Below are 14,615 nucleotides of genomic sequence, written 5' to 3'. Positions count from 1 at the left end.
CCCCTGAGCGGCTGCCCCACGCTTGGCTTCCTGCCCTCTGCCCCCGGGACCCCGTGTGGGCGCCTCCTTGCAGCTCCCCCCACACCAAGCCCCTGCAGCAGGGAGGTCCTGGCCTCTCAGAGCGACACGTGGTTTTCGTATTTGACAAAGCTGCACCGGCGTCTCCCGACTCACACTTGGAATCCGAGTACCCTGGGGTGCGGGCAGCCCTTCACCCCGTGACTTCCCGCCACGCAGACAGGGGCTCGGTCTATCCGCGGTCGGAGGGTAGTTCATGTCACAGTCCGTTCTCCTTCATCCTGGGATGTGTTCCCACGGCCTCCTTGACCGCGAATAGTTGTCCTGCAATGTCCCTGCTTGCTCGACGGCAAGCGTGATCTGTGTGTGTGCCCGCGTGGGTGTGGCCCCCCGCGCTCTTGGGGGGATGGCCGTCGGCTCCTGCCTGGTCAGCACCGTCCCTGCTCTGCTTTTTGCTGTGCGTTTATCTGTAACTTGTCAGGCGGCTCACATAGCAAACTCTGCGTTGTTGGAAAGGAGACAAGCCCTTGAGGTTTTTCTCTTCTCCGAGTACATTGACGGTAGCGTCACTCGTGCTTTTCAGATGGCCCGCGGCGAGCCGTGAGTGCCCCGGTGTGGAGGGTGCTTCCCGCGTTACTTGAATGGAGGTTTACTTAGGGCCTGGAAGGTCGGCAGCGTCACGTGGGGTTTTCTTTCTAGGTGCCTGCCGTCTGTTTCAGTAGGGCTCCAGTCCCGCAGTGGAACGGCGGTACGCAGAGCGTCCGTGAGCAGGCGTGTTCTCGCCTGGGTCGGATGGGTGAGGGAGTGGCAGGTGTGTCGGGGGAGCGGGGCCGCAGGCGGGCATGGGCGGGCCCATATCACCAGCCCCGGGGCGCGAGGGGAGGCCTGTGTGCACACCACCCAACAGGGGCTCGTGGACACAGCAGAGGAGTGCGGGGGTCTCACCCGCTGGGACCGGGCTCACCGCTCCCTGCGTCCCTGCCTCTGGGGCTCAGTGGGGCCGACGCAAACCCACAACGGTGCCCTCGTGGTGCCGTTGGAGGAGTAGGTCCCTGGGTGGGGTCTGGTCTCAGGGCCTCAGGAGGCCTCTGGGAAGGCACCCTCCCTCAGTGGTTACACAGGCAGCAACCGAATCTCTGTGCGAAACACCAGTGCAAGCCCGGTGTGGGCAGGCTGGGGAGCCAGGTAAGGCCAGGACCTTTGTCATGGAGCATCTGCCACCAAAGTACATGCAGAACCAGTGTCTGCAGCGGGCCCGGGGCCCCGGGCGGACCCAGGAGAGATCACAGGCGGCTCTGCGATGAGCAGCAGGCTCCCGGCCTGCTCGCACGCTATGCCTACAGGACGCAGGGCCGGCCGGCACACGGGGGGCTGGGGAGCGTGTGGGAAGGCAGCGGGCTGCGTGGATGGGGCACAGACAAAGCACAGGCTGGAGTGAAAGTGTCTACGGTGGACGGTGGGCACTTGGCAAAGCAGATGCGGGGATGTGAGGGAGAACGAATGACCTTCCAGAATGTGTTAGAGGTTTTCGGTACAAACTAGAGACTCCAGCCTCGCTTTGCGTGTGCTCTGGGGAGTCGTGAGCGGTTCGGGCTGCAGCCTGGCCAGTGTTCAGCCGAGGCTCCCGAGGCAAGGGCAGTGCCGGTCCTGGTGTCAGGACGGTCGGGTCCTCACGCTCGACGCGCTGGCTTTACAAACGTCTTCACTGCCCCCCTGAGTTACTGGACGGTTTCACCTGCGTTTGCAGATCATTGCCGTCCAAGCTAATGCCCATGCAGCCTGCTCTCTAACGTTGGTTTTCCTTTCTCTCCCTCCCTTCCCTGCACTCCTCCTGGTTCTTTCTCCATGATCTCAAAGGACTGCCGCCTTGCTTTGTTGTTCAAGGTACCTCTGTGCTAGACCAGGCCTCGTGTCGCGTCCATGCATGCTCCCAGCCGGCCAGAACCGCCCCTTTGAGCCGTTCTTGGGATGTCCTTGGGGGGATGTTGTCCTGAGGGGGAAACTGTAGTCGTGTCCGTGAGGTTTCGTTCAGGCACCAGGGCCCCACGGCAGGTGCCTCGTGGCCAACTTGGCCTGTGCTCTTTAGGCTCCTCCTCCTTTTAAGCTTGTCGGTCTTAGGGGCAGAGCACCTGTTCCCGTAGCCATTCTTCCTGTTGGACAGGATCCCCGTCTCCAGCGAGTGTGAGCTCCCAGGGGGCGCCAGGAGGGGAGCAGAGGGACAGCGCAGGAATGGAGGTGTGGGGCCAGGCCAGGGAGGCCGGGAACCCTGGTCCTGGGCCCTCTGGCTTGGGCCACCTGTCTCTGCCGACAGGTCCCCGTGGCTGTCCGTCTTCGGAGCGCGGGTCCGCGTGCTCCACACGGCGCTGTGGTGGGGCCGGGTGCTCTGTGGTGACGCCTCTCCTCTGCTCCCGCAGGACTCGGGGCATCCCTGCACCGCCACCGACCCCGACAGTTGCTTCATGCCTGTGTCTCCGCAGCACTTCATCGACCTGTTCAAGTTCTGAGGGCGCCCGCCCGCAGCCCGCCCTCCCGGTGGGAGGGGTTCACCGCGCTGTGCCGTCGCCGGGGAGCGACCTGAACACGGACAACACACTCCCCCCTCCCCGCCTGGACATGGCAGGGGCCTTGGTTTGTTGTGAAAGGGGTCGGAGAACCCAAGCAAAATCATTTCTGCTTTCTCTAAAAGTCCTCTTCATCTAAGCCCATTAAGGTTTGTACCTTTGCGTGTTTATAAATATGGTTCAGTAAGATTCTGGATTTTTAGCACCACGTCTGTGCCAGACTGACACTAACAGCTAATGCTGTGCTTAATTGTCAAACCATAGCTTCCTGATTTTGTAGTAATTAGGGGCAGGGGACAGAACAGTTGATCCTTGTAAATATGGGCGCAGAATATTTATTTTTCTTAATATGTATCGTAACAGCATCGGTTGTGTCCAAGTGAGTCCTCGTCGAATGCGAAGTGCGCCGAGGGTGCTGTGTGGTACCGTTGTGTCCGTGGTCAGTCTGTGGACAGCCACGGTGTGGGTGGTGGGACCGCCCAGCGCAGCCTCCCCTTCACTGTCCTGGAAGTGCTTTCCTAGACAAAGTAATAAATCGTCTTTATCGACTCATCTGACTTCACTGATTTTGCATCTTCCTGAAAAAGTGGTGTCTGTGGTTTTGATGTCGTTGATTTAATCCTTTAAAAGGTTGTTTTATTTTTAAAATAATGCATGTCTATTTTAGATGATTTTGAAAATAAAGGTGTTATGAAATATACAAGTCCCCCGTCACCCTGCCCCCCGAGACCACTGTTCCTGCTACAAAGAGCGGTTCCCACCCCCGCGCTGTGGGAGAGCGGTGTGAACCCCCGAAAGTCACTGCTCCGTCCTCCTCTAATGTTTTCTTCTTCTAAGCATATTAAGATGGCTTGCGGTTTTGCGTGTTTGTAAATAAAGATTCTGGCTTTTCAGTGTCGCTGTCTGTGCTGACCTGGTGCTGAGGGCCAAGGACGTGCTGCCCTCTGGACGCGGCATGGAGCCTGGGGCGTCTGTTTCCCCTTTCCGTTTGACAACCAGCCGTGTTTTCAGAAGCATGTTTGAAAACGTGGGTCTTGCTGGCCGGCAGGGCACTGCTGGTTCCTGCTGTCCCCCAGCTTGTGTGCGGCCGTCAATCCCCTGAGGCAAACAAGGAGCAGAGCCCAGTGATGGCACCACGGGTCTGAGGGTGCCCAGGCCGCCCCTGTGAGCTGTTAGGGTCATCCTGAGCGATGGCTGCTGCAGAACCCTTCCCCCGGCGCCGTTTTCCTGCCTGAAGGACAAGGTGGGTCCACATTTCTTGTTGTTATCGACCGTGTGTTTTTGTTTTCGGTAAGTTACTTGACGTGTGTCCTTTGCCTGTTTTCAGTGTTGGTCTTTTTTGGTATTGTTTCTTCTTAGAAGGACACTGAAGTTTGCGCTCTTTTCCCCCAAACACGTGTTGGTAGCACAGAGGGGAGCCCGGCCGTTCCGCTCTGCCAGCACCTCCTGCAGGGGCAGGGAGGCCCGGGCAGGCCGGGGACGGTGGCAGCCTTCTCGGTGGCGTCAGGGAAGAGACGGGAATGAGTCGAGGCCGCAGGCACCAAGACAGCCACCAGTCACCTACAGGGAGGGGCGAGACGCAGAACTGTCATGAGTTCACACACCGGACGGTACTTACGTCCATCGGGGGGCCTGCCAGAGGTCGGTCGGGACACGGAGAACCGAGGACACTGTGAGCTGGAGACCCCGCAGCATGTCTCACGTGCCTCCAGTCCCCGACAGGGCCAGGCCGAGGCGTCCGCTTACGCCGGAGATGGGACGAGCACCTGGGGGGCCCCAGTAGGCGCGACCAGCCAGGAAGCCCATCCAGACGCTGCCTCCCCGCACCCCTTTCAAGGCACGAAAAGACGTTTCTCACCCGGTCTGTGGACACACAGGACTGAGGTGGCCTCTGAACACCTCACGACGCGGCACTGTTGGCCGTTCAGGTCTCTGTACCGGGAGCCGGGTCTGCTTTAGGACATTTATGATCTGACTGCACACAACGTGTGCCGTAAATGAGGTCCTTAGAATCTGTAAAATGCTGCTGTGTTTTGTGCCCCGTGGCCTGCTGAGCTCAGTCTAGTGGTCGTTGTGTGGATGCCTCACGAGCTGGAGCCTGTGGTGCCGAGCCAGCAGCAGACGCAGACATCCGTCGTGTGTCCATGGAGGGAAGGCTTGGTCTTTCCTCTGAGCGTGAGGTTGGCTGTGTGCTTTCTGTGGACGCCTTTACGAGGTTGGGGCTTAACCTTCCAGTCCTACGCTTTTGAGGATTTTTTAAATCATAAAAGAGTATTGGATTTTGTCCTGTTTTCTCTGTATCTGTTGAGATCACGTGGTTTCATCCTTCATCCTGCTTGTGTGGTGATGGCGTCGGTTGGCTTTTGTTCAAGATTTTATTTCTAAGTAATCTGCACACCCAGCGTGGGGCTTAGACTCACAGCCCCGATGTCAAGAGTCACACGCTTCACCGACTGAGCCAGCTGGGGCCCCGCATTGGTTGCTTTTGGTACGTTGAACCATCCTTGCATTTTGGGCTGAAATCCCACTTGGTTGTGGTAATAAATTGTCCTTTTTGTACAGAGTTGTTGGTTTGCTGGTATTACACTGAGGCTTTTTCATAGATGTCTGCCTGCACTGTCTTGTGCTGTTCTTGTCTTGTTTTGGTCTCAGGATGAACATGTCTTGGCAGACTTAGGATGAGCTTGCCTTAGAAGTGGTCCCTCTGCCGTTTTAGGGGAAGAGTTTGTGAAGGACTGTTGTTAAATCTGCTTTAAACATTCGGTAGAACTCTAGGGGTCGTGGTTACCGAAGAGCAGCTTGGAATCCTTTCTTGGAAAATCCTTTCTCTTTCAGAGGTAAGGCCACCGCCACCCTAAGATAAACGGCCGTGACAGGGACTCTGCAGCTTGTTTCCATAATTACCAGCAGTAAGGGGTGCTGCCCTCTGAAAACCAGTCTTAAAAGGCAGAAGGTCTCGTGTTTATGAAACGTACTGTTACTTCCTTCATGAACTGTGTGCAGGTGCCTGCTTGACCTCACCCTCCGCCCTTATCCCTACCTCGTGCATCAGACACTGCCCAGTGGAATGCCTGAGGGCTTGCACAGGGCACCAGGAAGGCCATTAGCACCTGCCCACCCTGGGCACCCATCTACCCCGTTAGACACTAACTTCCAGTCCCCTGCACTCGGCTCCCGCCATCTATTGTCTCAGTGGATTTGACTTCCCTGGATGCAGAATATACCTGGAATCTTACGGTACTTGTCCTTTTGTGACCGGCTTGTTGCACTTAAATCATGTCCTCAGGGTCCATCCGTGCCATGGCCTGTCTCAGGATTTCCTCTTTAGGGCTGAGTCCTGTTCTGTTGCATGGATGGACCGCATTTTGTTTTGTTTGTCTGTAGACACTGGGTGGCTTCCACCTGTGGGCTGCTGTGGACATGGGTGTGCAAGTATCTCTCCAGGACTCCACTCACTTCCTTTGGATAAATACCCAGAAGCAGAATTGGTGGATCAGACGCTAACTCCATGCTGATCATATTTTGAGGAACTCCTACACCGTGTTCCACAGACGCTGCACCCTTCTCCATCCCACCAGCAGTGCTCAGGTGCCCCAGTTTCTCCACGTTCTTGCCAACACCTGCTTTCCGGGGTGGTTGCTGTACAGTGACCATCCTAACGGGTGTGAGGTGGTGTCTCCTGCTGGTTTGGATTTGCATCTCCTTGGTGATCAGTGGTCCGGAGCACCTTCTCGTGTGGCTGTTGGCCATCTGTGTGTCGTATTTGGAGAGATGTCTATTCAAGTCCTGCGCCCATTTTTTAGTCAAGTTGTGTGTTTTGTTGTTGAGTTGCATGAGTTCTCTGTATATTCTAGATACCAACACCTTACAGGTATGTGAGTGGAAGGTATTTTCCCCCATTATGAAGGTGCCTTTTCACTGTTGTGTCCTTGAGGCATGCAAGTGTTAATTTGATGGAGCTTATTTCCCTTTTTTCTGTGTTAGCTGACCTTTTCATCTCCTAAGAGATGGTTGACAAATCCAAGGTCATGAAACTTGCTGTTTTTGCCCAGAACTTTATAGTTTTATTTAGCTTTTATGTTTAGGCCTTTGGTCCACTGAGCTAACACTTGTGTATGGTGTCAGGTAAGGCCCAACTTCATCCTTTCACATGTGGACATCCAGTTTTCCCAGCACCGTTTGTTGAAAACACTGCCCTTTCCCCCACTGAATGGTGTTGGCACCTTTGTTGAAAATCATGATTGTGTATGTGGCAGTTTGTTTCTGAGCTCTCCGTCCTGTCCCATTGGTCTGTGTGTCTGTCTGTGTGTTCTTATTCTAGGACCAAACTGTTTTCATTCCTGTAGCTCCATAGTGAGTTCTGAAATCAGGATACGCGAATCCTGCAACTTTATTCTTTTTCAGGATTGTTTTGGCTATTTGGGATCCCTTGAGAGGCCATGTAAATTTTAGGATTTTTTCTATTCCTGCAAAAACTGCTAGATTTTGATGAGTCCAGTTAATCTATAGATCACCTTGGGTAGTGGTGTCATCTTAGTAAGTCATACAGCCCACAAGCACAGTAGGTCTTTCCGTTTATCTGTGCCTGCTCTGATTGCTTTAAGCCACGTTATAGTTTTCAGTGCACAATACTTTAGCCTCTGTGGCTGAGTTTACTCCTGTTTTATTCTTTGTTGCTGTTATAAGTGGGATTTTCTTAATTTCCCTTTGTAGTTTTCCATTGTTCACGTATAGAAACGCAACTGTTGTTTTTATATTGATTTTTGTATCCTGCAACTTTCCTGAGCTTGTCTATTCCACTTTTTGGTGGTGGTTTTGGTTTTCTTGGGATTTTTTTGGTACAATCTATAGGGTTTTCTACAAATAAGATCCTATCATTTATAAACAGATAGTTTTACTTCTTACAGTTAGGATGCCTTTTCTTTTTCTTGCCTAATTGCTGTGGTGAGGACTTCTAGTAGGATGTGTATGTAATAGGAGTGGTGAGAGTGGACATCCTTGTCTTGTTCCTGACCTTAGAGGAAAATTTCAGTCTTTTTTCACCAAGTAGAAGGTTAGCTGTGGGCTTTTTATATGCTCCTTAGTAAGTCAGGGCAGATTCCTTCTATTCGGAGTTAGTTGAGTGTTTTTTTAAATCACATCCTTTTTCTGCATCAATGGAAATGATCATGTTTTCCCTTTCATTCTATTAATGTGTGTAGTAAATTACCATTTGGTGGGTTTTATCCCTTATTGAAAGTGGAGGATTGAGGTCTCTACTGGTATCCTGGAGCTGCCTATTTCCTCCTTCAATTCTGTCACTGTTTGCTGCAGGTATGTTTATAATTATTTTATCTTCTTGATGAGTTCTCAACTGTTTTTTATTTAAACATGAAGATGATGAAATTAAAGGATGTCTGGGATTGACTTTAACATCATTGCTTGCAGTCAGGAGTACCTAGATAAAACAAAATCGGACCATCACTGAGGCTAGGAGGATGGCCCACACAGGAGTTTCCACCAGGGCTCAGCAAACTTGTTCTGCAAACATACTGGGCTTGTGGGCCACGTGCCCCCTTCTGCACTCACTCAGCGGCAACACCGTCATGCAAGCAGCCTGTGCATGAGGGAGTGTGCTGCGTCCAGTCAGACTTCACCGACACAGAAGTGTACATTTCCTGTACTTTCCATGTGTCATGATAGAGGATTCTTTTAAGTTTTTTCACCATTTAAAAATGTAAAAATAATTCTCCTGGACCAGGAGAAAACAGGTGGTGGCCCAAATTTGGCCAACAGGCTGTAGTTTTGCCAACCCATTACTTGTATTTTTCTTTCCTTTTATATATGTTTGACACTTTCCATTTTATTTTTTAAAATAGCTGTTACTTTTTTTTATTACAAAAGTAATAGATGTTCACTGTAAAAAGCTTTTTAAAAAACCCAATACACAGAAAATTTTAAATGCTACCCATAATTCTACTTGAAGTAATTATTCATATTTAGATAGATTTTCCCCATATTTTACATTACTTTTGAAGACACCTAGGCTCCCAAACATAAAGGGAGAGAAGTATGAGAATATGATGCCCTGGAGTTGTGTGTTCCTGACGGACGGGTTGAGCTTGCTCATGTGCTGCTTCCACGTGTGGGGCTTGGAAGACTTCTTACAGAACAGAAATTCTTGGCGTCTCCGTCTCACCTCCTGCACCAGTTCTGAAGTCTCCACGGGGGAGACTTTGGAAATTCTAGTCTCCAAGGGAAAAACACACCTCACTTCTCAAAACTCCAATGAGTGATTGGTATTTCCCATCGTCCCCTCTGCTTCCAGACTCGTTCAGCTTTCTTGAAATTACAGTTAAATTATCTAAACTTTGTACTATTTAAAATCCTATAAATATTTTCCTAAAACCCCAACACTGATTTTGACTTACTAAGGAAATGACATTCAATAGACGTAATCCCAAAGAGATCAATAATAATCATTTATTTGGAAAGCTGAAATGCTACCCAAATGACCGCATCTCACCTGCAATTCTGGAAGACCGTGTTAATTATGTAAATGTTTCCACCCAAGGTGACAGGCTTGCTGCCCAGCACAGCTGCTGCTGGACACGGGAGAGACCGCGGACCGAGAGGCAGAGGTTGTGAGGGCCTCGCGGCGAGATCCGAACGGCAGGTTCTCTGACAAACTGTTCCGGGAGGCAGGCTGGCGGAGCCCGGGGAGCCACGGGGGCTGTGCGATCCCTGCAGGAGGCCACGGGCCGCACAGAAACGTGGCGCGTCCTGATGGTGGTGCCGCCCGGAGCCCGGTCCCCAGGGCACCAGCAGGACCCGGGGCCTTCAGCCTGGCCTTCCCTGCTGTGAGGACACCCAACCCCCAACCTGCCGCATTTAACAGCTCACACCCCGTGTCCTGCTTCTGAGGAAAAAGTTAAAAGGAGCTAAAAAGACATTTTCCGGCCAGTTGGAGAACTCTGCATGTGGGCGTCGGGAGAGGACCAGTAATCCGGCCGGTGGTGCCGGGGACAGCACTCGGGGCTGCAGCGCCCCGGTGTTCGCGGTGGAAGTCACTGCCGCGCTGCCCGTCACAAAGGTGAGCAGGGGGAGAGCCACGAGGGACCACGGGCGCCGTCCACCGCGAGGCGGGGCGCCCATCCCGCTGCCGCGCTGTCCTCGTCACGGGCCCCTGGGGATGCCACGTCTGCCATGTCCCAGCAGAGCCGCGGACCGGAGCCAGCCCTCAACCGCGAGGAGGCCCCCAGGGAGCGCGGCCGGGAGCCACAGGGCCACCGCTCGTCGGTGGAGGGGCACCAGCAGCGCTTCATCTCGACAGCGTGGAAGCGCTCGGAACAGGAAGGGTTTGGGTTCACAGGCCTGTGGGCGGAAGCGGCACCTGCCGGCCCGCGTACTGACCTCAGGGGCAGCCTTGTCGCTGCGGCCCCCCGCCAGGGCCTCGGGCTTGTCGCGGCCCCGTGGGCTCTGTGATCCCGTGACACGTTCCGAGGGCGCACAGCGCAGACCCTGCTCTGGACCCGACGCGCGCCAGAGGTCCTTGCCGCCGCCGGGGACGCGGGGAGCGAAGCGCCAGTGGTTCTCAAGGCCGACGAGCAGACCGACATGGAGAGGGAGCTGGGCGGCCAAGTGGGGGACGCACCGAGGGACTGCGAGGGCCAGCACGCAGTGTGGGCGCTCCTGAAACCCGCCGGAGGGTCTCTGACTGCATGGACCCTCGCTGAAGTCCCCGTGGTCGCCGGGCTCACGGCCTCTGCGGCAGCGCCTCCAGCCACCGATGCCATCGGGCCCCTCCTGCCACGGCACCAGAGGCCGCTGTGGCCTGAGGCCCGACCACTGCCCTCCCTCCGTCTGTCACAGGCATTCTGTGGGGACGCGGGGTATCTGAGAGGGACAGCGTCCACACGACTCCACCACTGTGCCCGGCTCCTCAGTTACCAGCTCCCGGTGCCCTGTGGCTTCAGGTGTCCGCGGTCTCAGCTGGGGGTCTGGGAAGCACGTTCTGTGGGCGCAGGGGACCGTCCACCCCCCCACAGCACAGATCCCACGACCCCGGGGAGTCTGACCAGCACAGAAACCACCCTCGGCCCTGGTTTCTGTGAAGGTGGCAGCACAGCGGCCGCGGGGCGCAGGGCGGGGGGCACGCCCGTGAACCCCTTGTACTTGGGCTACTCCAGCAGGGCTGCAAGAAGGCCCAGGCTGGGCCCGGGAACGGATCCTGTGGGACAGCCCGGGGCTGGTGAGCCAGCGCCTGGACTGGCAGGTGGGGCCTGGGGGGTCTGGGGGCGAGGACCTGCCCAGGGCCAGCTGGTGGGATTGCCGGCTGCCGGCACAGCCACAGGGGACCAGAACGTGGGGACAGACGGCTCCCCACCCCTGGGAACGCACCGGATCCCTCAGGAAAGGTCAGGCAGACGCCTCCTCGGCTCCCCCCCCCCCCCCCCCAGCTCACCTTGGCGTTCAGCTCCTCACCCAGTGGGTGATTCTGAACATTTGTTTAAAAGGATCACAAAGTGAAAAAAACTGTCTTCGCGAATTAATCTGCAAAGCTTCCTGAATAGAGAGCCCTGCTGGTCTTCTGTTCAGGCCAAGAAATACCCACTGAAGAGTAAGCACGGAACCAGAAGGTCGGGAAGTGGCTAGAAGTAACCTGGGAGGGGCAGGCGGAGGCGGCTCCCTGGACACAGGGGAACCCTACTCCCCAGGCGGGGTCCTCTGGCCCCCTCGCTGACAGGACGTGGACTAGCTCTCCCTTGAGACAAGAAAGGAAATCTCCAGAGGCAGGACCCCGAGGACAAGACGGGCACCGTGCCCCCCACGCCTGCTCCCTGAAGGACCTGCGCCCGGAGGCAGAGCTCGGCTGGCCGCGTGCGTGCCCAGTTTTTGAGGTACATACCTGTCTCCTCTGGAACAGGCCACTCTTCCTCACAGACCTTCTTGTAAGAGACGGTGATCTTTTCAGAAGACAAGGGTGATTAAAAGTACTGTTGCTGGGATGCTCGCGGCTTCTCAGCTGGGTGCGGCTCTAATTCCTGACCCTAAACTCCACCCAGAGCACAGGCACGCCCCCCTGGTTCCTTACCGGCAGGACGGTGGAAGCAGGCGGCTCAAGTATGCCAAAGATACATCCCAAAAACTTTGGTTGGAATTGGTCATTTATTTATGAAATAGTCTACGTGTACTGTTTGCACTTTTAAATGAGATTTCAGGTATCAAGAAAAGTGCCATCAGCTTTGTGACTGAAGTCACCGTAAGGAGTCACCTCGAAGTCGATGCCAATAACCATGCAGACTAATAACGAAAGAGGAAATGAACGATGCTTTTATTTTTTTAAAACCTCAGCGTTGAGAATGAATTCTGCCTTCTTCGAAGCCCATCACTTTCCTTTTACAAAGTAAGCAACAGAAGGAGCAGAGACCGCTCGCTCTTTACACAGTGAAGTCGTGTGTTCACAGAATGCAAACAAGAACCCCAAAGTCAAAACCACATTCCCTCGTTAAGCCGTGAACAACACAAAGTTGCTTTGGTAAATTCTATCAGAAAAAATACTTCTCTCCCAAAAGCACACCAATAAATAAATTAAAAACCGCAAACATACTTATTTTCATTTAATCAGATACAACAGAAGAAAAAGTTTATTCTTACATTAATCTTTGTAGATAAGAAAAATGTGATTTACAGTGCACGTTCCAATTCCGATCTGGCTTCGTCTTCAGATTTTGAGAAACCGTATTATGAAGGACTGTCGTCAGCCTTGCGTCACCGATTTGCACGGAGGTGAGTTACAGGCACTTGGCGTCGCCACACGTGGGTGCAGCGACCTGCAGCGGGTCTCGGGGTCCCGACTCCGCTCCGCCCACGCCGAGTCCCAGACCCAGCGCCTCCTCCCCTGCGCCTGCAGCTCGGGCTCCAACACACGCGCCCAGGTCACAGCCGCGTGGGGGCCGCCGCTGCCTACGGAGCCCTTTCCCTGAGGACTTGTTCCACCAACATCTACCAGCATCACCAGACACACCCCCAGCATCTCAAGGTACTAACAAACCGGATCTTGATTTTCATGCCACTTAAACCTGCCCCCCGTTCAAAACTCCGTCAAGTAAGCTTCTAGTAAGAAAAGATGGGTGGACAGATGGACGGATGGATGGAGGACAGACTGATGCTGTACCATCAGGAGTCCCGCCACGGGACCTGCGCAGGTTCCCACAGGTGTGTTCACTGCGTGGCACAGACGTGCACACGGAGCCAACGGGGGACCGTGTTTTCTCACGGGAGGTGTGCACAGTGTCACTGGAGGTTTTTGTTTTTAATCAGAAACACCCTAAACCTTTCCCTCCAAACCACCATTGCCTCGGGCAGCCGTGGCACCACCTGTGGACCCGGCCGTGCTGGGCGTCCGCCACTGGCCACTGCAACTGGCTCACTTTGGAAGCCAAACACCTGCACATTATAGAAAAGAGGCACTTGCAGTATTTTATCTACAGTTTTAACTCCATCAGCAAATTAGTGTTTTCCAAGAACAAATCAGAGAATCAAGTTGCTAAACCTGATCCACACTGACGGTATTTAACCTGCAATCGCAGAACACATTTTCAGAAGAACACGAAGATCAGGATGAGTAAGATGAACCCTAAAGTAAGAACCACTGTCCCCGTCCTCCGTGCACGCGGGAGACGCCCCCTCCCAGCGCAAGTGATGAAGATGCTTTGCGGAGAGTGGCATTTTGTGCTGCATCCAATGTAACCTTTGCTTTCCTGGTATTTAGATGAAAAAAGGTTTAATTTGCCAGGTTGAACACAATTTAACATAACCTTTGGAAGAATGGCTTCACAGCTGGATCACGGGCTTCTGGGAAGAAAAGAGGGCCCAGCCCCGCCGCTACAGTCGAATGTCATGGACACACATGGACACCACATGCAGGACATGGGGGTCACGGGGGGGGGACAGGGCACGCAGGGGAGGACAGGGCACAGCCCACAGGACCGCGTCCGGCAGCGCTGCGACCAGAAGGGGCAGACGTTTCCCAGGAGGCGGCCGCCGGCTGGGGCTGTCCTCCGTCAGCCACGGACAGGAACGTCTGGACGCGGGCGGGCAGAGAAGGTGCTCTGCTCTCGTCCACGTGGGAAGGGCCAGCGGACATGGGAACGAACACAGCGTGAGACCGCAAACTCTCAGACCGGCACGGGGAGAGAAGACGCAGGGGCCGCGTCAGTTGTGGTTTGGGAACACTCGGCTCTGTGCGCCTCTCCCGTCCGCAGCGGGGCCGGATGGTCACTCCAGCTCTTCCCAGTTGTCGGTCAGGTGGCCCCTGCTCTGCCGTCGGATGCCGACCAGCCTCCCGGCCGACCGGAGGCTCCAGCGGGAGCTGTTCCCTGAGCTTGCCAGGCTGCTGTACTTGCTACGGCCCTTGGCGTCCTCGTCCCAGCCTGGCCGAGGGGGACGGCCACTCGCCGCGTCACCCGCGTGGGCTGTCACATCTTCAGGAGCAAGCGCTGGAGGCTCCCAACCTTCAATCTCATCTGGTTTCTTAGACTGAATATTCTGTTTTAAAACCAAATTGTCCCAAAATCCAGACTTCTTCTCTGTCTTCAACTCCTCTCTTAACCGCAAGTTAGTTCTGTGGGAGACAAGACAGCCAAGTGTTGGTGACCAGTGATCTCAGGGCCTCAATTAGTGTCCACCGTATACACCTAACACTATTTTAAAATTTAAGTCATTTAGAAAGTGACCACAAATCTGTAATAAAGAATTTTAATTAAAATTAGTAAAAAAATTCGTCACTGCGTATTAGGGAAACCGTGAAAGCAGTATTTTAAGGTACTACACTTGGCCGTACACAAAGAGCTAGTTTTCACACAAGGAAATACTCAAGTATTTGAGCAAAGTAGAAAACAGGAAATGCAGGCTCCTAGTTAAGAAATATGGGGACAAATACTCCATTTATCAAATCCGTTTTCAACAGCTATTCACATACACACAGAGCAGTGAGTGGGTAATTTGCTGAACACAAATAAGACTCAGACACGAGGGGGCCGGGGACAGGCCGCT

General features: G+C 54.1%; 2 protein-coding genes across 9 annotated transcripts in view; one reads left to right on the top strand and one right to left on the bottom strand.

The window, feature by feature from the left end:
- FBXO25 (F-box protein 25) overlaps nucleotides 1–14,340 on the top strand; it is a 61,169-nt gene extending 46,829 nt beyond the window's left edge. For 4 of the 8 annotated variants that reach the window (XM_045879564.3, XM_045879565.3, XM_045879562.3 and 1 more), the window contains exons 10-11: nucleotides 1,876–1,902; nucleotides 2,433–3,131. In XM_045879564.3, the coding sequence (XP_045735520.1) occupies nucleotides 1,876–1,902; nucleotides 2,433–2,596 (191 nt within the window). In that variant the 3' untranslated portion in view covers nucleotides 2,597–3,131. Of the gene's footprint in view, nucleotides 1–1,875; nucleotides 1,903–2,432; nucleotides 3,132–3,473; nucleotides 3,823–9,132 lie in introns of those variants that run through there. The other 4 variants (XM_045879566.3, XM_045879569.3, XR_006791594.3 and 1 more) reach the window with 3 other exon arrangements.
- Nucleotides 13,839–14,615, bottom strand: part of TDRP (testis development related protein) — a 41,405-nt gene continuing 40,628 nt past the window's right edge. Inside the window, exon 3 of the mRNA XM_064585733.1 lies at nucleotides 13,839–14,184. Within this exon, the coding sequence (XP_064441803.1) occupies nucleotides 13,839–14,184 (346 nt within the window). The remainder of the gene's footprint in view (nucleotides 14,185–14,615) is intronic.

Source organism: Mirounga angustirostris, unplaced genomic scaffold, assembly GCF_029215605.1.
Source record: "Mirounga angustirostris isolate CCGP_5_RB_7025 unplaced genomic scaffold, mMirAng1.0.hap1 SCAF_2, whole genome shotgun sequence".
Classification (NCBI taxonomy): Eukaryota; Metazoa; Chordata; class Mammalia; order Carnivora; family Phocidae; genus Mirounga; species Mirounga angustirostris.
The sequence above is the reverse complement of the archived record's forward strand: the minus strand, read 5'-3'. Positions and strand labels throughout refer to the sequence as shown.